Source organism: Aulonocara sp. 'chitande type north' Nkhata Bay, linkage group LG3, assembly GCF_057382095.1.
Source record: "Aulonocara sp. 'chitande type north' Nkhata Bay isolate Kocher_YH1m ecotype deep benthic linkage group LG3, A_spYH_male_GT1.1, whole genome shotgun sequence".
Classification (NCBI taxonomy): Eukaryota; Metazoa; Chordata; class Actinopteri; order Cichliformes; family Cichlidae; genus Aulonocara; species Aulonocara sp. 'chitande type north' Nkhata Bay.
In genome coordinates this window covers 68,483,356-68,509,196 of record NC_141346.1, presented here as the reverse complement: position 1 = coordinate 68,509,196, position 25,841 = coordinate 68,483,356, and the positions used below count along the sequence as shown (strand labels likewise).

At 43.0% G+C, this 25,841-nt stretch overlaps 2 protein-coding genes across 2 annotated transcripts in view; both read right to left on the bottom strand.

Annotated features, from left to right (window-relative positions):
- Window positions 1-415: 415 nt before the first annotated feature.
- Window positions 416-25,807, bottom strand: LOC147336817 (protein NLRC3-like). Its single transcript, XM_086285546.1, has 9 exons — window positions 25,700-25,807; window positions 23,774-23,905; window positions 23,597-23,689; window positions 22,732-22,833; window positions 15,527-15,762; window positions 13,619-15,410; window positions 11,932-12,108; window positions 2,812-2,985; window positions 416-2,136 (listed from the first exon to the last, which is right to left on the bottom strand). Exons 2-9 carry the CDS (start codon window positions 23,860-23,862, stop codon window positions 2,127-2,129), a joined length of 2,673 nt encoding a protein of 890 aa, XP_086141672.1. The 5' UTR covers window positions 23,863-23,905; window positions 25,700-25,807; the 3' UTR covers window positions 416-2,126.
- LOC147336810 (NACHT, LRR and PYD domains-containing protein 12-like) overlaps window positions 5,326-25,841 on the bottom strand; it is a 220,092-nt gene continuing 199,576 nt past the window's right edge. Inside the window, exons 14-16 of the mRNA XM_086285532.1 lie at window positions 10,011-10,187; window positions 7,678-7,854; window positions 5,326-5,521 (exon numbers count right to left, since the gene is read on the bottom strand). Coding sequence (XP_086141658.1) covers window positions 5,326-5,521; window positions 7,678-7,854; window positions 10,011-10,187 — 550 coding nt within the window. The remainder of the gene's footprint in view (window positions 5,522-7,677; window positions 7,855-10,010; window positions 10,188-25,841) is intronic.

Sequence of the window (25,841 nt, the reverse complement as noted above, 5' to 3'; positions counted from 1 at the left end):
GCAAGACAGGGCTTCACATAAACTTCCAGACCTCCGCCTTTTCTGGGACAGTCTGAGAGCTAAATGTTAAATCCATCAGTTGCTACGTTTTTATCCAGTAAAGATTTGGAAAGTCTCAGAAACAACAATGATACCAGCACCGCTTGAACAGGCCCAGATTCCAATCATATCCATGTTAGGAAGCACACGACGTGATGCATGTGTAACCCAGACAGTTTTTAACATCTGCTGGTGTTTCACATTCAGCCAGAGGCCCAGGGTTAGGTTGGATACCAGACAATAATAAAAGCATCGTTATTAGACTCTAGAGCTGGTTTATAGCTGACACCACATGTAGAGTTTAAGTTCACACAGAGACGATGACATTTTTCTCAAACCAGCAAACAATAAACAAGAAATGTAACAAGAGTTTCAGAAGAAGCTGTTTTACAGAGAAATGATTCCCTGAAGACAAAATTATTATTATCATCTTTATTTCTCCAGGTGAAAATTTAATTGAGATTAAAAATGTTGTTTTCAAGAGAGACCTGGCATCATGGCAGCAAGAGTCAGAAATACATCATAATTCAAACAAATACAAAATAGGAAAAACATCCTACATAAACTTCATAAAGTTTCATTGACAGACTTTGAACAATGGACTTCAAACTTCCCCCCAAAACAACAGAAACACATTTGAAGATAATGAATGACATTTATCCCTCTAAAGAAGGACTTAGACTACGATTTAATATGAATGAGAACATGTTCATAAATGGATGCAATCAAAGATTTCATCAATCCCTGATTTAGAGACAACAGAACATTTGGTTTGATTTCACAAGATAAGAATGACGACTGAGTTGGAAGATTGTTTTACGTTTAGTCAAATCTTTCATACATAAAGTCGGATTACAAAATCATCCCCTAAATTTGTTGTTTTATTCAAGGAATTGAAATTATAGAGAAAATCTGTGAAATGACTTAAAGAAAACAAACCACAAAAACTCTATGATGCTCTAAACCCCCTGGTTTAGGTCGGCAAAACTTTACTAGACCCGCCCCTGCACAGTTACAAGCTGTCAGCTACTTAGAAAAGGATCCTGGTGTTATTTGTCTCTCAGAAACAGTTCATAACTTCCCATCAACTCATTCATGTCACCTAAAAGGTAAACCTGTTTCTCCATCACCTGCTCAGCTCTGATGATTCATTTGTGGCTTTAATGTAGTGTTACATCCTGTTTGTTTGCTTCCATCTGTATACATGTCCAGATTCACTGTTATGTTTCTATTCTTACATTGCTGTGTGATCACTGCTCCCTCTGCTGACTGATGTGACCTTTTGTATCTCACACTGATACTTGTCATATTTGTATCTGCGCCTAAAAGATAAAAAGTTTTCCATGCTAAAACACAGCTCCACCTCCTGCAGTTCTCCCTCTGAACCACTAGATGTCTCTGTTATCTAAATGAAGACGTGCAGCACAGCAACCACAGCAGCGCTCAGATCACACGTGTCCTGTTATTATGTATAAAAGCATGAAACAGGTGAGACAGGTGGGATCAATATTAATGTTGTGGAAATATATGAAAAAGCAACAGAAGAGTGAAAACATTTCGTGTTTCTAGAAAGATCTTTCAGCTCACAGCTGCTCACAGACTGTATTTACAAGTGACAAACTGCAACTCTACAGTACATCTACAGTATATATCAAATATATTCTGTATTCAAATCTATTGAGTGATGTTTGAAAGTCTTTCCAGGTGAGTTTGATCCAGGAGGGTCTGAAGCCAGAGTCAGACAGAGACTGTGCAGAGACTGTAGAAGGACAGAGCAGCAGCAGAGCAGTCCAGATACACTGATGATCCTCTGTCAGATCCAGAGGGACACACAGGGATGATGCTGGACTCTACATTGTGTCTGACAGTGGAGCTGTTCTCAGAGCAGTTCACTCTGCAGCACTGACAGTCATCTGCACTTCTTCTCATTCCTCTGTCAGTCACTGCTGGATGAAGCTCTCCTCTCCACCTCCCAGTAACATGGCCCAGTCAGAGCGTCTCTACAAGCTGCTGCTGCTTCAACCTCTCTGGATCATCAGGACACAGCTCCTCCTCTCTCAGCACACACACCGTCCTGTTTACCATCATCACCACCACCTGCAGAGAGAAGAAGGAAGAGCAGAGGAGATAAACGAGTGTTTCCAGAGACTCTTCATCAGCTGTCAGTCAGTGATGCAGCACATCCAGTATAAAGAGCAGCAGGGACTTCAGTGCTGGGACTGTACTAGGACTCATTGTTGCTTCACTTTTTCTAATCTTTGGATTTTTATTGAAGTTGATGAAAATGTTTTTCCCTCCTAGTTTGAGTTTGGACTTTCATTCATTAGAAGAACCTTGGTGTGTCCACTCTGAGCTCTGTAGGAACCCCAACAACAAGCCCAACAATCCAGATGGACGGTTCCAGCTGTTAACTGGAGGAATTCCATCCAAACATCTGCTCTCACTCAATTCTTCCTCACCTACAGACTGTGTTCTTCACTGCTTTAAACTTGGAAATGAATGCAGTCATTGGTCTGCGTGCTGCTTTGTTCAGAGAGCTGATTGGCTGTTGACAGCGTTTGATCAGAGCGTGTCAGCTGTTACTATGGTGACCATAAAGGTCAGAAACAGGAAGTGTTTGTGTCCAATCCTGAAGCCTGTCACCATTCTCCTCTCACAGCTTCACTGAGAAGCTGCAGCTTTACAGGAAACACTGGATCTTTGTTTCATACTGACTGTGTTTAGTACAATACTGCTGACAGCACCACCCACTCACTCCATCACTCTACTGACCCCAGAGTCTGCAGTCTGTAGTCTGGACTCTGCTGAAGATCAGACAGCTGCTTCACATCTGGATACTTCAGGTCGTTTCCGTACAGGTCCAGCTGTCTCAGATGGGAGGGGTTGGACTTCAGTGCTGCTGCCAGATAATCACAGCTGATCTCTGACAAACCACAGCACCTCAATCTGTATAAAGAATGAAAGATGTAAGTTTATTATGTGAGCTTGAAATCATTCAGTGTTTCATCATCTGTTCAGAGCTGAAGAAGGTTCAGAATGTAGAAGTTTAGAAAATGGAAACTCCAAACAGCTGAAGCCAACAGGAAGCAGCTTCAAACAGGAAACTGTGCAGAGTTTCAGACTATATGTCCTGATGCAGCCAGTTGGATTTTGGAGATTTGAATCTCTGTTCTGTGACTAAGTCCTTGAATCATTTCTTCCAGTTGGTCCAACAAGACAGACTAAGTATTGGACATGTGTTGTGGCTCCATTAGGGGAGCTTCTAAATGTGATGTGATGGCCCCTCTGGGTCTGTCAGATCACAGCACTGAAGAGAGCTCAAACTGGGCACACAGTTGTTCCAGTCTGGACCAAAGACTATATACTGGGACTGAGGGACTGCTTTGACTGCACCCACTGGGACTTTTTAAAGGCTCATGTTCTCACTGAGATCATCGATTTCTACTTACATTTCTTTCTGGGAAAATGGGGATTACTTTGAAAACAGGAAGTATTTTCCCCAGTAAGCAGCCCTGGATTAGTAAATCACTCCAACATGTTCTCAGGCAGAAGAAGCTGTCTTGTTATGAGGGAGAGAAGAAAAAGATTGAGGCACAGAAACTTGTTGAAAGAGAGATAAAGCAGCTAAAATCAGGTGTAAAAGTAAAGCAGAGGATGAGCTGAATAAAGGACACTCAAGGCTGGCTTGGAAAAGAATGAAGTCCATGGTGGGGATGCAGAAGAAGCAAAGATGAATGTGATGCTGAATCAGCAGAAGACTTGGACTCATTTGATTCCAGCTTTGATATCATTGATTTCAATGAAGAGCTTTGTGATTGTAGCAAAGGGCTGGTAGCTCTGAGAGTCCCACTGATGAGGTGTTTGTGTGGAAATCTCTTAGTGGGACCAAAGAGAGAAAAAGCCCTGGTCCTGATGCTGTGGGAGGGAAATGATTGAAGTGTGCTGTGAGGAACTGACTGGGAGGTTTTCACACATTTTCCAGTCCTCCTTGGAACAACAGGAAGTTCCCAGCATATGGAAACAAAGGTTAAGTGTCCTATGGCACTCAGTGATGATGGTGCTGTGGCCCCACCACCTCCACCTCTTTGTAAAGGAACTAACTGTAATCTGAAGCTTCAAATGGGACTAAGACTTCCTCCACTAGGTGGCAGTGTCTGATGAGAAAGTGTTAGTGGAGCTGGCCTGGAGTCAGAAACAGGAAGATGCAGGATTTGGGCTGAAATGGGGAAAAGTGGTTCGCACTAGTGCCTTAAAGCAAGAAGGTTGTAGGTTGAAGCTTGTTGGCCTTTCTGTGGAGGTTGGATGTTCTCCCACAGTCCAATGAAATGCTGCTTAGGTTCATTGGTGCTTCTAAATTGGCTGTAGGTGTGGATGTGAGAGAGTGCTTCTCTGTCTCTCTCTGTTGGCCCTGTGATGGACTGCTCACCTGTGCAGGTGGACCACGCCTCTTGCCCTATGACAGCTAGGGCACAGGCTGCAGCCCTGTGAGCCTAAGCTGAATAAACAGTTAGCAAAAATGATCCATAGATGGCCTGAAATCCCCCAGTTAGCAGTTTGGTAGATAGCTATGACATGCTAATCCCATCCAGCAGCTGTATTCTACCTGTAAGCTGATCCCTGCTGAGCCAAAGCACTTTTTCATATACAAATTACAACCTTTAATAGAAACCTATTGGTCAGCATCTTATTAGCCTGCTGTTAGCTTCATTCCACAGAAAACTGAGAGAAACTAACAGAGTTGATAAAGAATAAAGAGAAATGTGCTGATTTAAAGCCTTTGAAGTGCTTCAGATGATCTCTGTCCACTTCTGTCCACTCATTCATTCATGTAAGCTTTCTAATGCAGCTTTGATCTTCACAGTCTGCTTCATGAAACTCATTCTAACCCTGAATGTCAGAGTGTTCCTCCTTCTCTTTCTCATCATTCATGCTGGCAGTGGAGGAGATTTGGATGTTGGACTGTGTTTTGGATGATGTGTGTATGTTTGTGTTGGACTGCTGTCTGTAAAGCAAACGCACATTTTGCTTTGGATTTCAGTGTCAGACAGACTTTAAGGTGGAATGAAGAGTTTGAGAGTTTCACAGTGAATTATCCAGTGGAGGATTTTTCTTCTTCTTTGAAGGTTTGAAATGTGAACATTGTTCTGCTGCAGTCAATGGACTAAACCAGAGAAGAAGAAAACAGACTTTACCATGAAGATCCTCAGTGTGGATCAGTATAATATCAGCCTGATGTCTGCAGTTTAGTGTCAGCACAACTTTCACATCATATTCATCTCAGCGCAACTAAAACATGCTGACTGACCTCAGAGTTTCAAGTCCACATCCTGGACTCTCCAGGAAACCACACAGATGCTTCACTCCTGAATCCTGCAGCTTGTTGTTGGAGCTCAGCTCCAGCTCTCTCTGATGGGAGGGGTTGGACTTCAGTGCTGCTGCCAGATAATCACAGCTGATCTCTGACAAACCACAGTTCCTCAATCTGTATAAAGAATGAAAGATGTAAGTTTATTAGACAAACTGTGAGCTTGAAATCATTCAGTGTTTCATCATCTGTTCAGAGCTGAAGAAGGTTCAGAATGTAGAAGTTTAGAAAATGGAAACTCCAAACAGCTGAAGCCAACAGGAAGCAGCTTCAAACAAACACAACAAGAGAAAAAACTCTGAATGTTTCACATTAAAGTCGTACATTTCTCATAAAAACAGGACAAAGACTTGAAAAAGTCGTGTTTTTCCTTCCAGGAACCACAAGGCTTCACTTTTAAAGGTGAAGTGTGAAAGAAATGGACATATTTGAAGTCCAACACCTTTTTCCAGTCACATTATTAAAGCAGACAAACTACAAGCTCATTTTCATTCCAACAAGTCATCTTCTGACCTGGACTAACAACACTGGTCTCTATGTGCAGCTGGCTGTGAGACCAGTGCTCAGGGAGCGTCTACAAAGTGCAACACTGAAAGAACATCACACACTCATTTGCTTCCAGCACTTTCACTCAAACATCTACTGTCATTATTGTCACCAAACTCTGTGGATCCTTTATTGCAAATTCAAATGGGATCAAATGGTCAGACAAAAGAGGGTTATGAGGAAATATGATGAAATGTTGTGTATTAGCAGCAACTTATTGAATCATTTTCCTCAGAAACCAAACAAAATGATTGACAAACATGTTTTTACAAACTCAGTGTTGGACTTGGATCAGCAGGATAAGCTGATGTTTAAAGGCATTTGAGTCTCGCTGTATGAGAGTCCAGTTATTACTCAATATATATGGATGATGTTCTTTCAGTGTTGCACTTTGTAGACGCTCCCTGAGCCTCACAGCCAGCTGCACATGGACCAGCTGACATTACCCAGCATTAGAGGCGGGTGTAAAAAAATGGATTTTCCTATTTAAATGGTTTTAATTTGAATAAAGCGATGTTGATTCATTCAATCCTGAATCGATTTTTAATATAAATGTATTTTGCCAGAATCTCAGGTTAAAGCTCCCAAAAGTATTTCAACAAGCAGCAAACAGCTAAAACAGTAAATGAGAGCAGCTAAACACACAAAGATGGAAACACAGAGCGTGGATCGTTCACTCGACGGCACGTACACGGACACGCCGTCGGGGCTGAAAGTGGACAGCTCACAGATCCTGAAGCTGCAGGTTTCATCTGTCTCCAACCAAAACTGACTGAACCAGCAGCAGAAGAAGATCCAAACTACGCTTTACGTTTGATGAACATCGTCATGAATTCTCTCTGACTTTGACGTTTACTTCCTGCACAGCTCTCTCTCTCTCAGTGTACTTCAAGAACAGTTTACCTTCAAAAATCTGTTTCCTGCATTATTCACTGCTTATTACGCACCAGTCTGCTGTTGTGTTCACTGCTGTCGGCCTCCGAAAACAAAGCCTCATTTCTGCTGTTCAATACTGAAGAAATGTAAACCTTTTAAAATGATGACAGATTACAAACTCTCAGCTGTGTCTGTAATCAAACCTCTGTAACTTTGCTTCCCTTCAGCAGCATCAGCTCATGTTCACATGTTGATTCATGGTTTGCTTCAGTTTTTGATGGACTGCAGAATATTTTGAAGGTTATCTGCTATAAAAAGCCAGAACAGGAAAATCTGCTTCATGTGTTTCTGTTTGATCTTCAGTGACTTTGACACAAAGGCCTCTGCTGTGATGATCACACCTCTGATCAAGTCTCACAGTGTCAGCTTTGTTTTTATACATATGGATATGTGCTGATAAATGATCAGAATTATAATATTTCCCACTGTCTGCTGTGCGCCGTGACCTTTGACCTGCTAAAGACAGTCAGCTGTGGATTATTCATTGTTGTGTCTGATACTTAGAACTGTGAGGAAGAACACTACACAGTTAATCAGGGTCCCCTCTCTCTGAATCAGGAAAGGTGGGCAGGCCGCGTGTGGGCCGCGGGCCATACGTTGAGTCTCACTGTTTGAAATGTGAACATTGTTCTGCTGCAGTCAATGGACTAAACCAGAGAAGAAGAAAACAGACTTTACCATGAAGATCCTCAGTGTGGATCAGTATAATATCAGCCTGATGTCTGCAGTTTAGTGTCAGCACAACTTTCACATCATATTCATCTCAGCACAACTAAAACATGCTGACTGACCTCAGAGTTTCAAGTTTACATCCTGGACTCTCCAGGAAACCACACAGATGCTTCACTCCTGAATCCTGCAGCTTGTTGTTGGAGCTCAGGTCCAGCTCTCTCAGATGGGAGGGGTTGGACTTCAGTGCTGCTGCCAGATAATCACAGCTGATCTCTGACAAACCACAGTCCCACAATCTGTATAAAGAATGAAAGATGTAAGTTTATTAGACAAAGTGTGAGCTTGAAATCATTCAGTGTTTCATCATCTGTTCAGAGCTGAAGAAGGTTCAGAATGTAGAAGTTTAGAAAATGGAAACTCCAAACAGCTGAAGCCAACAGGAAGCAGCTTCAAACAAACACAACAAGAGAAAAAACTCTGAACCTTTCACATTAAAGTCGTACATTTATCATAAAAACAGGACAAAGACTTGAAAAAGTCGTGTTTTTCCTTCCAGGAACCACAAGGCTTCACTTTTAAAGGTGAAGTGTGAAAGAAATGGACATATTTGAAGTCCAACACCTTTTTCCAGTCACATTATTAATGCAGACAAACTACAAGCTCATTTTCATTCCAACAAGTCATCTTCTGACCTGGACTAACAACACTGGTCTCTATGTGCAGCTGGCTGTGAGACCAGTGCTCAGGGAGCGTCTACAAAGTGCAACACTGAAAGAACATCACACACTCATTTGCTTCCAGCACTTTCACACAAACATCTACTGTCATTATTGTCACCAAACTCTGTGGATCCTTTATTGCAAATTCAAATGGGATCAAATGGTCAGACAAAAGAGGGTTATGAGGAAATATGATGAAATGTTGTGTATTAGCAGCAAGTTATTGAATCATTTTCCTCAGAAACCAAACAAAATGATTGACAAACATGTTTTTACAAACTCAGTGTTGGACTTGGATCAGCAGGATAAGCTGATGTTTAAAGGCATTTGAGTCTCGCTGTATGAGAGTCCAGTTATTACTCAATATTTATGGATGATGTTCTTTCAGTGTTGCACTTTGTAGACGCTCCCTGAGCCTCACAGCCAGCTGCACATGGACCAGCTGACATTACCCAGCATTAGAGGCGGGTGTAAAAAAATGGATTTTCCTATTTAAATGGTTTTAATTTGAATAAAGCGATGTTGATTCATTCAATCCTGAATCAATTTTTAATATAAATGTATTTTGCCAGAATCTCAGGTTAAAGCTCCCAAAAGTATTTCAACAACAAGCAAACAGATAAAACAGTAAATGAGAGCAGCTAAACACACAAAGATGGAAACACAGAGCGTGGATCGTTCACTCGACGGCACGTACACGGACACGCCGTCGGGGCTGAAAGTGGACAGCTCACAGATCCTGAAGCTGCAGGTTTCATCTGTCTCCAACCAAAACTGACTGAACCAGCAGCAGAAGAAGATCCAAACTACGCTTTACGTTTGATGAACATCGTCATGAATTCTCTCTGACTTTGACGTTTACTTCCTGCACAGCTCTCTCTCTCTCAGTGTACTTCAAGAACAGTTTACCTTCAAAAATCTGTTTCCTGCATTATTCACTGCTTATTACGCACCAGTCTGCTGTTGTGTTCACTGCTGTTGGCCTCCCAAAACAAAGCCTCATTTCTGCTGTTCAATACTGAAGAAATGTAAACCTTTTAAAATGATGACAGATTACAAACTCTCAGCTGTGTCTGTAATCAAACCTCTGTAACTTTGCTTCACTTCAGCAGCATCAGCTCATGTTCACATGTTGATTCATGGTTTGCTTCAGTTTTTGATGGACTGCAGAATATTTTGAAGGTTATCTGCTATAAAAAGCCAGAACAGGAAAATCTGCTTCATGTGTTTCTGTTTGATCCTCAGTGACTTTGACACAAAGGCCTCTGCTGTGATGATCACACCTCTGATCAAGTCTCACAGTGTCAGCTTTGTTTTTATACATATGGATATGTGCTGATAAATGATCAGAATTATAATATTTCCCACTGTCTGCTGTGTGCCGTGACCTTTGACCTGCTAAAGACAGTCAGCTGTGGATTATTCATTGTTGTGTCTGATACTTAGAACTGTGAGGAAGAACACTACACAGTTAATCAGGGTCCCCTCTCTCTGAATCAGGAAAGGTGGGCAGGCCGCGTGTGGGCCGCCGGCCATACGTTGAGTCTCACTGTTTGAAATGTGAACATTGTTCTGCTGCAGTCAATGGACTAAACCAGAGAAGAAGAAAACAGACTTTACCATGAAGATCCTCAGTGTGGATCAGTATAATATCAGCCTGATGTCTGCAGTTTAGTGTCAGCACAACTTTCACATCATATTCATCTCAGCACAACTAAAACATGCTGACTGACCTCAGAGTTTCAAGTCCACATCCTGGACTCTCCAGGAAACCACACAGATGCTTCACTCCTGGATCCTGCAGCTTGTCGTTCCAGCTCAGGTCCAGCTGTCTCAGATGGGAGGGGTTGGACTTCAGTGCTGCTGCCAGATAATCACAGCTGATCTCTGACAAACCACAGTCCATCAATCTGTATAAAGAATGAAAGATGTAAGTTTATTAGACAAAGTGTGAGCTTGAAATCATTCAGTGTTTCATCATCTGTTCAGAGCTGAAGAAGGTTCAGAATGTAGAAGTTTAGAAAATGGAAACTCCAAACAGCTGAAGCCAACAGGAAGCAGCTTCAAACAAACACAACAAGAGAAAAAACTCTGAATGTTTCACATTAAAGTCGTACGTTTCTCATAAAAACAGGACAAAGACTTGAAAAAGTCGTGTTTTTCCTTCCAGGAACCACAAGGCTTCACTTTTAAAGGTGAAGTGTGAAAGAAATGGACATATTTGAAGTCCAACACCTTTTTCCAGTCACATTATTAAAGCAGACAAACTACAAGCTCATTTTCATTCCAACAAGTCATCTTCTGACCTGGACTAACAACACTGGTCTCTATGTGCAGCTGGCTGTGAGACCAGTGCTCAGGGAGCGTCTACAAAGTGCAACACTGAAAGAACATCACACACTCATTTGCTTCCATCATCCAACCTGAAGAGGAAACAGAGACGCCTCCCCTTCAAAGTAAAAGCTGCTCCTTTTGGACACAGTATCAAAGAAAGTCTACAGTATAACATAGAAAAGACAGAACAAAGTTTTGGTTGTTTTGAAATTGTGCAGAAATGAAACTACACTAAGCTCAATTATGTGACAGACATTTCATCCCATGTTAGTTTGGCCTCATCCTGGGCCGGATTATCCAGCACACACTCTGACCACAGGCCCAGGGGCCACGCACAGCTGGGCTCCATCCAAGAGACAGGAAACAAACCAACACAATAATAAAAAGCACCATGTGATCTTCTTACATCTTCAAGACAAACATAGTAAAAACATGAGCATATTTGTTTCCTGATAAAATGATGTGACAGGTAGAACAGAGTAAAGAGGTGGTGTTACAGCCTTTCTCCCCTCTGCTGCCGAGGCTGTTAGTCTCTCCCAAACTCAGCTACAGGACTTCCAAATGAATGAAAGCAGCAGAAGTGGCTTTACAAATGAAAGAGGAAGAGGAGAAGAAGAGGAGAGGGAGGCCACCCTGACCATCACTCCAGCTGAAAACATCACACTTCCATTAAAGTTGGTGAGGAAATGTTCAGCAGGATGAGCTGCTGGCTAATCTGGAGGCTGTAGCAGCAGCTCACAGTCACAGTGGATTTCCACTCATGAAAAAGCTCTGGCTGCTTCATTTCTCATCTCATATCAGAGACTTTAATGCTTCACTGAAGCTGTACTGTGATGCTTCCATATTCCAGTGAGGCCTCCATAATGATTTCAGCTGTTCTGTACACACACTGTGTGCCCTGTATGGCTCAAAGTCTCTGCAGCCTATTTTTATCTGCTATCATCAGATCTTCATCATCCTCATTCACATCCCTCACACACTCTACAGCCTCATCAGCACTGACTTCATCTTCACTGACTGATGGAGCACAACATGAACCTGTGGAGACTGAAACACTGTCCTGTCAAACATCTCCCCGTCACCACTCCACTTCTGTCAGCCTTTAAATGAACCCTGCTCAAGTCTGTCACTTCTGTTTGGAGCCAAAAGGAAAAACTGTTGTTCAGTCGTTTGGAAAGACAACATTTCTGAAAGCACTCAAACTTCGTCACATTTGTCTTCAGACACATCCTGAACATTTAGGAACTAAAGAAAGTTTCAAACATCAATCAAAGACCTGAAATATAGAAAAACAACAACAGCCGCAGTCAGTGAACTCACCTCAGAGTCTCCAGTCGACAGTTTGGACTCTCCAGTCCAGCACACAGAAGCTTCACACCTGAATCCTGGAGGTTGTAGTTTCTACTCAGGTCCAGCTGTGTCAGATGGGAGGGGCTGGACTTCAGAGCTGAGGCCACAACTTCACAGTGAGACTCTGAGAGTCCACACCAAGTCAGTCTGTGATGATAGAAAATATAAAATGTGTTATTATAAAAGCAGAAAATCTGCATTATAAACACAGACTGAATGTATATGAAGACAAAACAGAGTGAGGTCATAATCTGATGAATCTGCTCTTCACATCTGTGCTTCAGCTCCTCTTACTGTGTTTGACATGACACAACGATTGAGTCTCTCTCAGACCTGCAGACTTTTAATGAGAATCTTTGTTTGGCTTTAATCTGCAGATGAAGGAAGAAGATGGTGTCACATTTAGGCTTCCATAATGTCCACAGTCTGTCACTGAGATCTGATCCAGAGTCAGAGTGAAGACACACATTTGGACTGTTTCCTGTTTTGACTCCAGAACATTTTGAATGAGTTCAGCTCAGTGAAGAGTTTCAGCTGGAAAGATGATCTCTGTTTGCTACCTGCTGTCAGGTACGACTGTTCACGTCCACACGCAGGAAAAACCTACTGACTGTTACCAAACGGAGCAGAAATCTCATCACTGGACAATAATGATGAATGAACTCAGAGCTGCTGATATCAGATCTGATTTCAGGGGAACTAAACACAGAAATGATTGGCTCATTTTAGCTTTCTGAGCCATTATCTGCTGGTGTGTCGCTAGTTGGCAGAAAATGATTTGTATTCCTGTTCAGGGCTTCAGTGTTTATGAGTCCAGATCCAGGTGACAGCAAGTCACAATGATGTTACCTGTCTGTGTCCAGCAGCAGCCTGTATTCACTTTGAATATTGTTATAACCTGACATGGATCAGTTTGTCTTTGATTGGTTTGTAAATGTCACTGTTTCCATTGGACCTGAGTGACGTACAAAGACAGAGAGGGAGAGAAAGGAGAGAGAGGATGGAGACAGCAAAGAGAGAGCAAACACAAACAGGTGAGAGTGGACAGGTGACCAAGGTCAGCAACCAATCAGAGAGCTTCTGTTTGACCCACAGTCACTGATGATGACTGCACATAACCAAGCAGTGTGTTACTCTGATATCAAATATGGATCCTGCTCTTATAATAATGATCATCAGATGATATTATTGTGTTATTTTGTAGCTGAATACGATGTTTGTGTGATTATCAGTGAAAGAAGCAGTGAGGAGGATGGAGAGAGAGAGAGGACAGAGGCTGAAGTTAGAAACACTAAAAGGATTTTTCATGGATTTCATGGATGATTTGAGTGATTTCCAGCAGGACACTTAAACATGTCAGTGGACGTCCTAAAGAACATATTCACTGATATGAAACGTGTCATTGAACAGGATTAATATCAGTGGAAACATGGTGGAAACAGCTGTGACTGCATGGATGTGACACACTTCAAATCTGTTCTCCACTCTTGGATTTGGGATCCATGGAGCTGCTGCTGAGTCTGTACAATAAAGGAATGGTGTGGAAGGTTGCAGCGTACGGACACAAACACTTTGTGGTTACAATCTGATTTTATTTTCAACATTAAACTACTAACCTACACTGATCAATGATGTTAATGATCACATCTGGACTCACCCAGCCTTTCTGCAGGTCCTCACAGCTGGAATCAGTCTCTGTCGTCCCCGCTCTGATGTTTTGTACTTCTGCAGGTCCAACTCATCCAGAACCTCCTCTGACATCTGCAGCATGAAGGCCAGAGCTGAGCACTGGATCTCAGAGAGTTCCTTCTCTGATCTGTTCTCTGACTTCAGGAACTCTTGGATCTCCTGAAATAATGAGAGGTCGTTCATCTCCATCAGACAGTGGAAGATGTTGATGCTTCTGTCAGGAGAGATTTCATCACTGTTCATCGTCTTCAGGTTGTTGATGACTCTCTGGATGGTTCCTGGACTGATCTCTGTCTGACCCAGCAGACCTACTAAGAGTCTCTGGTTGGACTCCAGACAGAGGCCATGAAGGAAGCGAACAAACAGGTCCAGGTGGCCATTTTCACTCTGGAGGGATTTCTCCATGGCTCTCTTCAGGAAATCATCCAGAGAGGACTCGTTGTATTTTTGTCCCAAGAAGTTCTTCAGCACCTTTGTCTTCCTGCTGGTGTGACAGTGGAACATGTAGACAGCAGCCAGAAACTCCTGAATGCTCAGATGAACAAAGCAGTAGACTGGTTTCTGGAAGATCACACACTCTCTTTTGAAGATCTCTGTACAAACTCCTGAGTACACCGAGGCCTCTGTCACATCCAGACCACACTGCTCCAGGTCTTCTTGGTAGAACATGATGTTTCCTTTCTCCAGATGTTCAAACGCCAGCCTCCCCAGCTTCAGAAGAACTTCCCTGTCAGCCTCCGTCAGCTCCTGTGGACTCGTCTCACGTCCCTCATGGTACTTGTTCTTCTTCCTCTTTGTCTGAACCAGCAGGAAGTGTGAGTACATGTCAGTCAGGGTCTTGGGCAGCTCTCCTCTCTGCTCTGTAGTCAACATGTGCTCCAGAACTGTAGCAGTGATCCAGCAGAAGACTGGGATACTACACATGATGTGGAGGCTCCTGGATGTCTTCATGTGGGAGATGATTCTGCTGGACAGCTCTTCATCACTGAATCTCCTCCTGAAGTACTCCTCCTTCTGGGCGTCAGTGAAGCCTCGTACTTCTGTTAGCCTGTCAACACATGTAGGAGGGATCTGATTGGCTGCTGCGGGTCGGGAAGTTATCCAGACGAGAGCCGAGGGAAGCAGATTCCCCTGGATGAGGTTTGCCAGCAGCTGGCTGACTGATGACTTCTGTGTGACATCAGACAGCAGCTTCCTGTTGGTGAAATCCAATGAAAGTCTGCTTTCATCCAGGCCGTCAAAGATGAACAAAAGCTGAGAGACAGCCAGCTTCTCTGATGTGACCTTCTGTAATGTTGGATGGAAAACATGGAGCAGCTCCAGAAGACTGTACTGCTCATCTCTGATGAGGTTCAGCTCCCTGAATGAAAGCAGAACCACCACACTGACATGTTGGTTCTCCAAGCCCTCTGCCCAGTCCAGAGTGAACTTCTGCACTGAGAAGGTTTTTCCAACACCAGCCACGCCGTTGGTCAGAACCACTCTGATGGGTCTCTGTTGGTCAGGTAAGGCTTTAAAGATGTCCTGGCACCTGATTGGAGCGTCATGGAGGGCGTCCATCTTGGAAGCTGTCTCCAGCTGCCTCACCTCATGTTGGGTATGAACCTCTTCACTCTGTCCCTCTGTGATGTAGAGCTCAGTGTAGATGGTGTTGAGGAGGGTTCTACTTCCTGTTTCATCACTTCCTTCAGTCACACGTTCACATCTCCTCCTCAGACTGATCTTATGTTCATCTAAAACCTCCTGCAGACCAACATCTGCTGAAAGAAAGAAAAACAATGAGACTAAAGAGAAAGAAAACTCTTCAATGTCTGAACAACACAAGAAGTCCAGTTTTCAGAAATGAGTCCATCAGCAGACAGATGTTCAGTCTTACTTTGTACACAGCTGCTCTGACTGGCTATCTGCAGTCCAGCTCTGCTTCTGGATCTTTCTCCACACTGGGGACAGGACGAGTCTCCTGATGAAGCAGACTGGTCCCAGTATGAGGAGATGCACTGTCTGCAGAACCAGTGTCCACAGCTGGTAGAGACTGGATCCTTCAGGACGTCCTGACACAAAGCACAGCAGGACAGCTGCTCCTCCTCACAAACACCACTCCTCTTCCTCTCTCTGTGAACACATTTCTTCATCACTAAAACATTTACTGTCAGTGAAAAACATCCAGATGTGACCAAACTGCAGTTCCTCACAGTTCCTTTGATTTCATCAACACTAATGAGCTGCTCTTCCTGTCTGCCTGTCTCATTAAACACTGAGTGATGAATACAAACTCAACACTTCCTGCAGACTTCCTGACTTCACAATAAAAGCTTTCCATCAGAGAGACAGTTATGACTTTCACTGTTTTACAGCCGCTGTGTGCAGATTATCTGGGTCAGTTCACTCTGAAGCAGCTTAGAAGTGTCCGTGTAGAGCCGTGGTCTGACACACAGAGACTTCTGATTTTCTCTGTTTAAACAAACATGATGAAGATGAGCAGGTTTCTCTTGTAGTATAAACTCTGTGTCTCTCTGGCTGGCTCATGATGGCTTTTTAGGTTTTATGTTTTGCTCTCTCCTGCTAGCGTTTTGCCTGCCTGGGTGGAGCTTGTAATGGCCTCTCGCTCTTGGTCCACCCAGCTATGATGATTACACCACCTGTTGCTGATTCACCTGGGCTTACCGGTAACCATTTAACGCTGCGGCATGGAGCAGTTCGTCGCTGGGACATTGACCCTCCTGTGTTCATGATCTCAGCTCTTTGCTAAGAAATCTCTCTCTTAATTCACCAGTTGGGTTAACTTTGAGTATACTTTGAGTAAATATTTCCCCGGACCTGGTTACAGACGCTTACCTGTGATTCCCGTGTGAGGCTGTGTGAGTGGAGAGCAGGACAAGAGTGACTGAAGAGGAGTGAGTGTGGACTCCCTTCCCTCTTTTCCCTGGAGCCCTGGACCCCCTCCCCAACTCACTGTACATATATAGAGCACTGTGGTTCACCCCTTTGGTAAATAACCTGTCACCTTTTTGTTTGTCAGAACTCAGTCTGTGCTTGAGTTCCTCTGTTAGCCATGACATCTTGTTGGTTCTCTCTCTTCAGGTCCCTGTAAGTGTTTGATCTAAAACATTATATTTATTCTGCTTTGATTGTTTTGTGTGCTGAGGGACATTGTTGCACGATCCACTTTTTCTTATCACTCAAATATCCTGATACTTTCAGAAAGTTGGAGAGCTCTCCTGGCTTGCTTAGTCTTTGCTCTGTACTGCAGTACTTGCACTGGTTTCACTGGACAAGTCTGCATGTGAATCTACAACTGATCTGACATTGTGGCACAAACACAGTAAACAAACTCTACGAGCACCTTGTTTCATGTGCAGTGGCTTTCTTCTCATTCTGTTACTGAACACTGTATGAAAAGCCTCTCACTGCCAGCATCCTTCCAGCCCCACGACAACAAGACCAACTCACATCTTCACAACACCAAGAATTTTTCCCCTTTTCTTTGGAGAAACTGAGAAGCCAATAGGATTGTAGCTCAAACTTGGCCACAGTCCTGCTTCATCACTGCTCACTCCTACCTGTGTTGGTGCTGAGTGGACAGTCATTAGGGTTGCCAACTCCCTGAAAAATAAATAAGGGGCACCTCGTGGCCAGGGCCGGGCAACCTAGTTGTCTTCACCCTTCCCAGTGTGGTGAATTTTTTAGCTCTTTTTTGTGTGTGTGAAATTATTTTTTAACCATTTGACTTGAATTTGATTTAAGCAGATGCATATTCTTTGTGATATGACCATATGGGAAACAAATGATCATTTGGCCATTTATTTTTAGCTCAAAATGACAACATTAACACAGTAAAACAGGTCTCTTTCTTAAACAGAAGCCTGTCATGCTTAACTTTTGAGAATATAAGTAAATCTTTCTTTAAAAGAACTCTGTCCTGCTTAACTTAAAATTATATAAATTAATAGAAAACAATAGAACGAAAAATATTCTTGTAACAGTGCACATTTAGTGCATTTAGTACAATTGGCTTCAGTTGAGGTATTATTTCAGCTTTTCTAAAGCTAATCAGCTGCTCCTGTTTGTAAACCCTCTTGTTCCCATGATTACGCATCATAACTCATCATCATTATTCATCTATGTATTACTTTTATGTATTAGTCATCTATTTGTTGTAATCATCTATCCTTGCAGTTGTTTATTACACAAAATAAATTATATTATCACACTTCTGGCCACATAGCGCTGATATTCACTGCACATGCCCATATTAATCTTAACCAGAGGGTTTAAAAAACAAACCAGTGTTTACTAGGGGTGCAACGATACACAAAATTCACGGTTCGGTTTGGTTCGATACTTTGGTGTCACGGTTCGATATTTTTTCGATACAAAAAAATGTTCATGCCTTTTTAATTTGTCATTTATTAAAATTATAAATATATATTTTAACTCAAAAGTACAGTTTTTAAATTTAACCCTAACCCTTGTGCGTGTTTTTTTTTTTGACAGCGAATGCGCACCTGCGGACCACTTATGTGCAGCCCTGGTTATTTAGCTCATCATATTGCAGCCACAGAAATTATTTTGTCCATGAAACCATAAAGCTGCACTTTCTTTTTGCCTTATAGTCTGATTTGTCATAACTTCTCCGTTTTGTGGTAAGCTTTTCTTTGGCTGTCACTTCTTCACCCTGACCTGTCTTATTTGGCTCAGCAGAACTGAAATGCTTTTACACACTCACTCACATAAGCTCAGCGATTCTCTGCGCGATCAACCTCTCACATGTTTAAGCTGCGGGAGATTTCACTTGTCATGTTTGCATAGTAAGCTAACAATTAATAAGACGATGTCAGAGGAATTGGTGCACAAATTATCATCACTCACAGATCAGTGCTGTCGCTCTCTATACACAGTTTGCGCGATTGCAAAGTGAAAGCAAAAAAACAAGCGCAAATTCAAACGCGACTTCAATATGTCACATATTGATAGTGGCTCACCGATGCCAATGACATAATTACCCAGCTACATTTCTGAAAGAATGCAAAAGCATTGACATATATTTTTCCTTCCTACAATAGCCCGACGGGCAGGGCAGAGATAGATTTTGGTAGCCCGTCTGAAAAAAATCGCTAGCTCCAGGACGCCGGGCTAGCGATTTTGCGAGCCCTGTATCTGATTGAGGAATCACTCATCTTTGGAAAAGAGAGTTTATTACAGAGAAATGTCTCTTTCCAAAATAAAAGCTATACTATCCGCTTCTTCTGGGCTATATTCTCAGCAGCATAAGGAGGATCATGTGCTAACAGCTGTCTAAATGACTCGGCTAAAGTTAGTAGCATGCTTGTTGTTTTGGTCTTTGCACTAGGATGATGTCGGTGTAAATGTGCAGTCATATTCGTTGTGTTCCCACTAGTGCTTTCAGGTTGATCTCGTTGAAATGACCTTAACGCCACAACACGGCAAATCTCCGTTAACGAGCTACCGCCGATCACCCCGTGCATGGGGCTAGACGGCCAACACGTTAACGAGCTAACTGCGCTAACACACTAGTTCCCACCCATGTAATTAAGCATTGCGTGGCACATCCAACATACTGTTTTACTTTAGTCCATGACTCGCTTACCTTCAGGGTCATACGTCACATGAAAACCAAAATAATTCCAAACGCCAGATCTGAATGAGGTTCAATTTGCCTGTTGCAAGTAGAGCTTAACTTCTGTCTCGCTAGCTTGCCCTGCGCTCTTCCTTCTGACGATGCTGTCTGTGTTGAGCGCTCAGTGGATCTGCGCTGGACAGTGCAGCCTAGGCGGAGTAGTCGAACGCAGATTCACTGAGCGCTCAACACAGACAGCATCGTCAGAAGGAAAGTTGATAAAATAAATTACAAATGTTGTATTGTTCGATACATATGCGTACCGAACCGAAAGCACTGTATCGAACGGTTCAATATCGATACGAATATCGTTGCACCCCTAGTGTTTACATACCATATCTGCTTCTGCCGTGGCCTGGTGGACAAAAAATTGGTTAAGGGTTCCCCGAGCTTTCACGCCCCTCATGTTCTTCATGTGCCCACCATTAGAAGCATGCCTATGGAAAAAGTGCGCCGGCACACAGTGCAGTGCGCTTTATAGGTGTTATGGTGACCTTTTCCAGCCAGGTGTTTCCCTTTTCCCATTCCTCCCTGTACTTTTGCAGCCTTTTTTCTTTCTCTGAGGGGAACAAACATTGCTGCTCTAATGCTGGGCTCACACTGTGCGATTTTTGGCCCATTTTGAGACGATTTTTGAGTCGTGCGACCGATTTGGTGATCGGCCCGATTTTGGCCTTCATCGTGCATCGTGTAGTATACGTGGGGTAACGAGAAGCGATTAACACCTCGAGCAGCTCCCGATCATCAATCGCTCGTGAGCCGCTCACACTGCTCACGCGCAAACACGTAAACGTCGGTGAAAAAGACGGAGCAGCACGGCTGTGCAGCGTGTGATCTGGACACAAGCGATGGAGGCACAACTTGTAGAACTTTGGAAAGCTCATCCGAGCCTTTTCGATGTGGCATCACAAAATTATCACGACCACAACAACCGTGAAAATAGTTGGATTTACACTGCTGCTCATTCACAGCTGCCTGATCATGTTTTTCATTAGCAATTTAGCAAAGTTGATGGTGGTGGTTTGTGTGTCTGTGTGAGTGAAAGACAGAGAGAGCGACAGATTTTCTGTTATAACCTTCATGTTATGGAGGCACAGTGTGAGCACTCAGGTCGCATCAGAGCATCGGGCCGTATAGTGTGAGACCTGCATCGTGACCTACCAACTTCTAACCCCTGCGAGTCAATCGTGCAGTTTGAGCAGGAGCTGAATAACGTGACTGAAAAAATCGCACAGTGTCTGCCCAGCTTTAGGTGTACTGTCGTCCGAGACTTGCACCGCAGTGTCGGCGTTTGTTTCCCTGTTGGCCATGCTTCTTGTTGTGGTCATCTGTTGTCTTCCGGTATTTTCTCCGTAAGCGACCTTTCCTCGACCAATGAGATGAGCGGTAATCTGAATTGTCATACTCAAATTGTCATAAGTGTGCTGTCAGCTCATTGGTCACAAAGCAGGAGAGGGGCTGGGAATTATGTTTTCAAACAAAGCGTTAATTCCATTAAAAGTTATAGGCCACTTTTGATTCTCACTGTATTACGGGACAAAGTGCGTCCCTTATTAGCTCAATACGGGACAAAGTGCGTCCCTTATTAGCTCAATACGGGACGTGTGCTTTTGTTTCTAATTACGGGACGATTCCGTTTTTTAAGGGACGGTTGGCAACCCTAACAGTCATAGCCTGCTGCTAGCATGAATGCTAAACGTACTGCTGTGGATGATCAGCAGAACAAGATGTTGTCAGTTTGACTGTTTGCTGTATTTAAAGTGTTTTTCTCAGTTCGTCTGTATTCAAAGTGCATTCGGGGCTTTAGCTGACAGCTCTTTGTGCTAACAAACTAAACTCTCTTAGTTTAAGCCAACAGACTTTACCAAACACAAAGCCTGCTGCTGCCTCCATGGGTTAGCTTGTGTGACTGGTGTTTGCACCAATGAAATCTAAATCACACTAATGTGTCCTCCAAGGTGTTTGGTGGGAGCACTGAGTGAAACATAAGAGCTCTGGTTAAGCCTCATCAGCTGGATAGGCTGTCCACCCTAGTCCAGGCTTTAACTCAAATCTCTGATTGGCTTTCTAACAATTACCTTGTTAGAACAAGACAGAGACCATGATCATAGCTCCTCCTGATCTATATTCTAAAATCAGTCAAGTTGTTGCCCCTTTCTGTTCTTCTGCTGAGCCAAATATTCGAAATCTTGGAATAATATTTGACTCTTCTTTGGGCCTTGACTCACATGTAAAGTCTCTGTCTCGTTCCTGTTTCTTTCATTTAAGGAATATTTCTAAACTGCGACATATGGTCTCCTTAGCTGAACTGGAAAAAATTGTCCATGGATTTGTGTCATCGCGTTTAGATTATTGTAATTCCCTGTTTACCAGCTTGGATAAATCATCTCTTTCTCGCCTCCAAGCTGTACAAAACGCAGCAGCCAGACTACTAACTCGCTCTACCCAGCGAGCTCACATCACTCCTATTTTATGTTCTTTACATTGGCTCCCAATAGATTTTAGAATTCGTTTTAAATGATTGTTTTAACGTACAGAGCACTAAATGGCCCCAGATTATTTATCCAAGCTTCTCACTAAATACACTGCTGCTCGCTGTCTCTGCTCACAGACTCAGAGTTTGTTGGTTGCTCCCAGAACACGTGTGAAGACGAAAGGGGGCGGAGCCTTTCAGTCTGTGGCACCAAGGCTGTGGAACAGTCTACCTCTACAACTACGTTTGGTTGACTCTGTGGGATCCTTTAAAAAACAGTTAAAAACTTTACTGTTTAAACAAGCTTTCTGTTGACCAATGCTGTTTACATTTTTATATTTTTCATTTACATTTAAACTCTATATTGTGTATATTGTGCATTTTGCTATTTATCGTACTGTTTATTTTAATCTCTGTGTGCAGCACTTTGTGACTACCTGTCTATGAAAAGCACTTAATAAATAAACTTTACTTACTTACTTACTAAAATAACAAACAGGGCTGTGAGAGCAACTGAAGTGATAAAAATACTGTTTGAAGATAAAAAACACTTTGATGTTCTCTCGTCACCTAACAAAGTCCAAACCCTGTGAACTATTTTAGCTTTAATAACTGTGGATTCAGGTATCCTGAACCCATCTTTGGACATTTGTAATTAAATATTTTAAAACTCCATCAGAGACTCCTGATGTGGCTGTTTGGAGAAGGAAAAGAGGGACAAAGTGGAGCGTCGAGCTGAGGCTTCATTCACTGCAAACCTACAGTTATGTTTCCTTATTTCTGCTGTTTGCATGTTCACAGCTGAAATAAAGCTGCCTCTTTGACTTCATCCTGTTGTGTTTGGGTCCAATCCTGCCTGCCACACAGCGCTACAGGACAAAGTCTAATATTTTTATCTTTTTAATGAATCTTTGGTCATATTTATCCAGGAAAACACAAACATGTAAAGGAGTCATCACAGTTCTCTGACCTCGTTGGTCCAGGTTCAGCACTGAAGTCTGGAGGTTTATGTCTGGACCAGTCACTCCTCACAGACGGACAGCTGGATCCTGCAGACTGTGACCTCTGACCTCTGCAGACACAAACATGTTTTATTCAATGATCAATTCTCTGATAAAGTGATTGAAGCAGCTGTGATCACACAGACTGCAGATAATGCAGCTGTTTCCTGTCAGTAACAGTCCTCTTAGATTAGAGTTCAGCTTTTTACAGGAAAACAAATGTCCCTGAATGCAACAGTGAGACACAGTCTGCCTGTGTGGCTGTGATAGCTGCCGTTAGGAGCGCTCATGTGTTTGCAGTTAGACAAGGAGATGTTACCATCATGGACACGTTAACAAATCCTGCAGCATCACGTGGCACAAACACTTTGTGTTCCTGTCATCTGCAAGCAACAGGAAGTTCATTAATAAAGGCGGGATGGAGACACGACTGTGATGGTTCTCCTTCATCCAGCTGTTACACACATCTGGGCTCACAGGACGAGCCTTTGTCTAATACAGCAGCTGCTCTCTGAACACTTTTCTGAAGAGGAGCTGCACAAACCTTTGTTTGCTTTCTAGAGCAGCGTATCAAAGTCAAACTACCCACTGCTAGCAGCTGTTTCTATCATAGTTTAGGATCCAGATGTGTGAGGTCTAAATTTACACCTCTGATTAAAATACATAGTTAAAAACAGCCAATTGAGTCCAAATGTGTCTTAAACCAGATAAACTGACAGTTACAGCTGAGCCTGTGTGTCCTTGGAGACACTGCTCTGCTACAGAGATGCATTTTAGAAACCAGGAAACATCAAAATCATTTAAATCAGAGAGTTCTTGTTACTAACAGCTCACCTCTCTGCAGCAGAGACTTTAAACCAAATCATGTCATCTTTAGACGCGTCACTCTTACAGGACACACAGCTGGGTGGAGGTCCAGGCTGGTTCCTGTGAATAATGATGGAGCAGTGATGTGAGTGCTGAGCTGTGACATGGAGAAGAGTCATGGACAGTTAGAGATGGTCATCTCACCTCTGAGCTTTGGTCTGGCTCTCATGTTCCCCACACAGAGTGCTTTTAGAGGGAGGGACTCCCTCCTCTCTGTCCTCACACTGATCCATGCTGCTCAATTCACATCAGCTCACACACACTTTCTACCTTCACCTGCAGAGGAAACACAAATCAGCCCAGCGACACACTGACTGACCCACTCAGCATCCACTGATTAATTCAGACACGTTTTAATCCCCAAAAGTTGATTCTGTTCATCTGGATGTTTTCAGTGGGAGAAACGTTTCATGACTCATCCAGGTGACTCCTTCAGTCTCAGCTGCCTGCAGGTTTCCAACCTTATAAACAGGACATTTGCACAATGGCTGGGAGGTCATGACCATTGATCAACAACCACTGATCAATGGCCATGAGTCCCATTCACAGAGAGTTGTCTGCAATCACAGCATTACTAACCTAACCCTTACCTGGATGATTGAGCATCAAGACACTTTTTAATATTTTACTAATTTCTGAAGCTTTTTACCAACTTTGTTCAAATTGGTCTGCTGTCATTTTATTGTTGACAAAAAGAGATTTTGAGTGTTGACGTTTCCATGTGGGACTGTTGCTGCAACACCAGGATGTTACTACAGAATACACTTTATATTGTGAGCACTTGGATGTTAGTCCAGTGGTCCTAAACTGACACACCTGCATCTGGATTCATTCTGACCAGATTTTAACCCAACAGTGTTTCATACTTAATACATCAGACACAAACTCTGCAGCTGTCATTGTGTGCAGTGTGTGTGCAGTGTGTGTGCAGTGTGTGTGCAGTGTGTGTGCAGCGGGTCACTGTGTCCTATGAGTGTTATACTACAATAAACAGAGCCTGACCGCGGGCATAAAGAGGGCAAAAACCCACTTATGCTCTAAAGATGAAGTTCTGTTTCTCTTCAAATGAGCCTCAGAGCATGTGGAGGGTCATTGAACGCATCACAGATTACCTCAAGAACAACAGGCTGAAGAACATAAAAACAAACGCAGAGTTTCTGTCTGACGGTTTGAACATGAAACAGGAATCATTGAGCAAAAACGGCCAGTTTACTAATTTATGATCAATCATCAACGCATTCACCTACAATACACGAATGAACATCAGCAGTTAAACTGAAAATAACCTGCATACAAATACGACAGCAGACTATAGCGAACGAGCAGAGAAATGCATTTTATAGATGAAGTGTTGGCAGCGACTCTTAGGACAGCCTGTCTCTCTGTCAGCAGTTAAACAACATCCACACACTGGAAGCCCGTTTGCGTCACTAAAAAAAAGAAGGATCCAGAACTCGAAATTTCGACTTATTTTATCGTAATTTCGACTTATTAACTTGGAATTTTGAAAAAACTAACTCAAAATTAAGAGTTAGTGCTGTCAATCAGTCATTTACGTGAATGACGTAATTTCCTTGTTACCCGGAAGCTGAAGCCCTCAGCTACAAATGCTACAGCTAAGACACCAGAATTACAGCCAGTCATAAATGCACAAGTCGCTGATTATTGTCTGTGTGGCTTCACAAATGATGAAATCCTTCTGTTATTAGCTGAATCACATGGCGTTAATATCAGCTAACGTACTCTCGAAAGCGCCGGTTTGTTGCGATGCGGGTTTGAGTGCGCATTGTAGCTGGATTACTGATTGGCAGAACTAACTCGACATTTCGAGAAGGGATCCTTTTTTGTGGCGGAAACGGGCTTCCATAACAGACTGATGGAGGCAGGAGAAGCTGCCTACAGACATCAGTCAGTGGATCCACAGTAACATCGAGTTCAGCTGCTGATCATCAACTGTTTCTGTCTCGTTCCCAGACTCTGATCTCACATAAAACGAAGCAGATTTATGCTGAAACTAAGCTGCACACAGCTGATGTCAGCCAGGAAAACAGTACAGACTGCTAACGTTACCTTAACATGGAGACGATCAACTGCGCCACAACATTCACGAAAGCGAAAGTAAAAGCGACGGAAGGAAACGCCCAGAGAGGCGTTTGAGGGACGGTCAGAGTCAGGAACCTCAGAAACGCATCAGGCTGGAGTTTAATTCTGT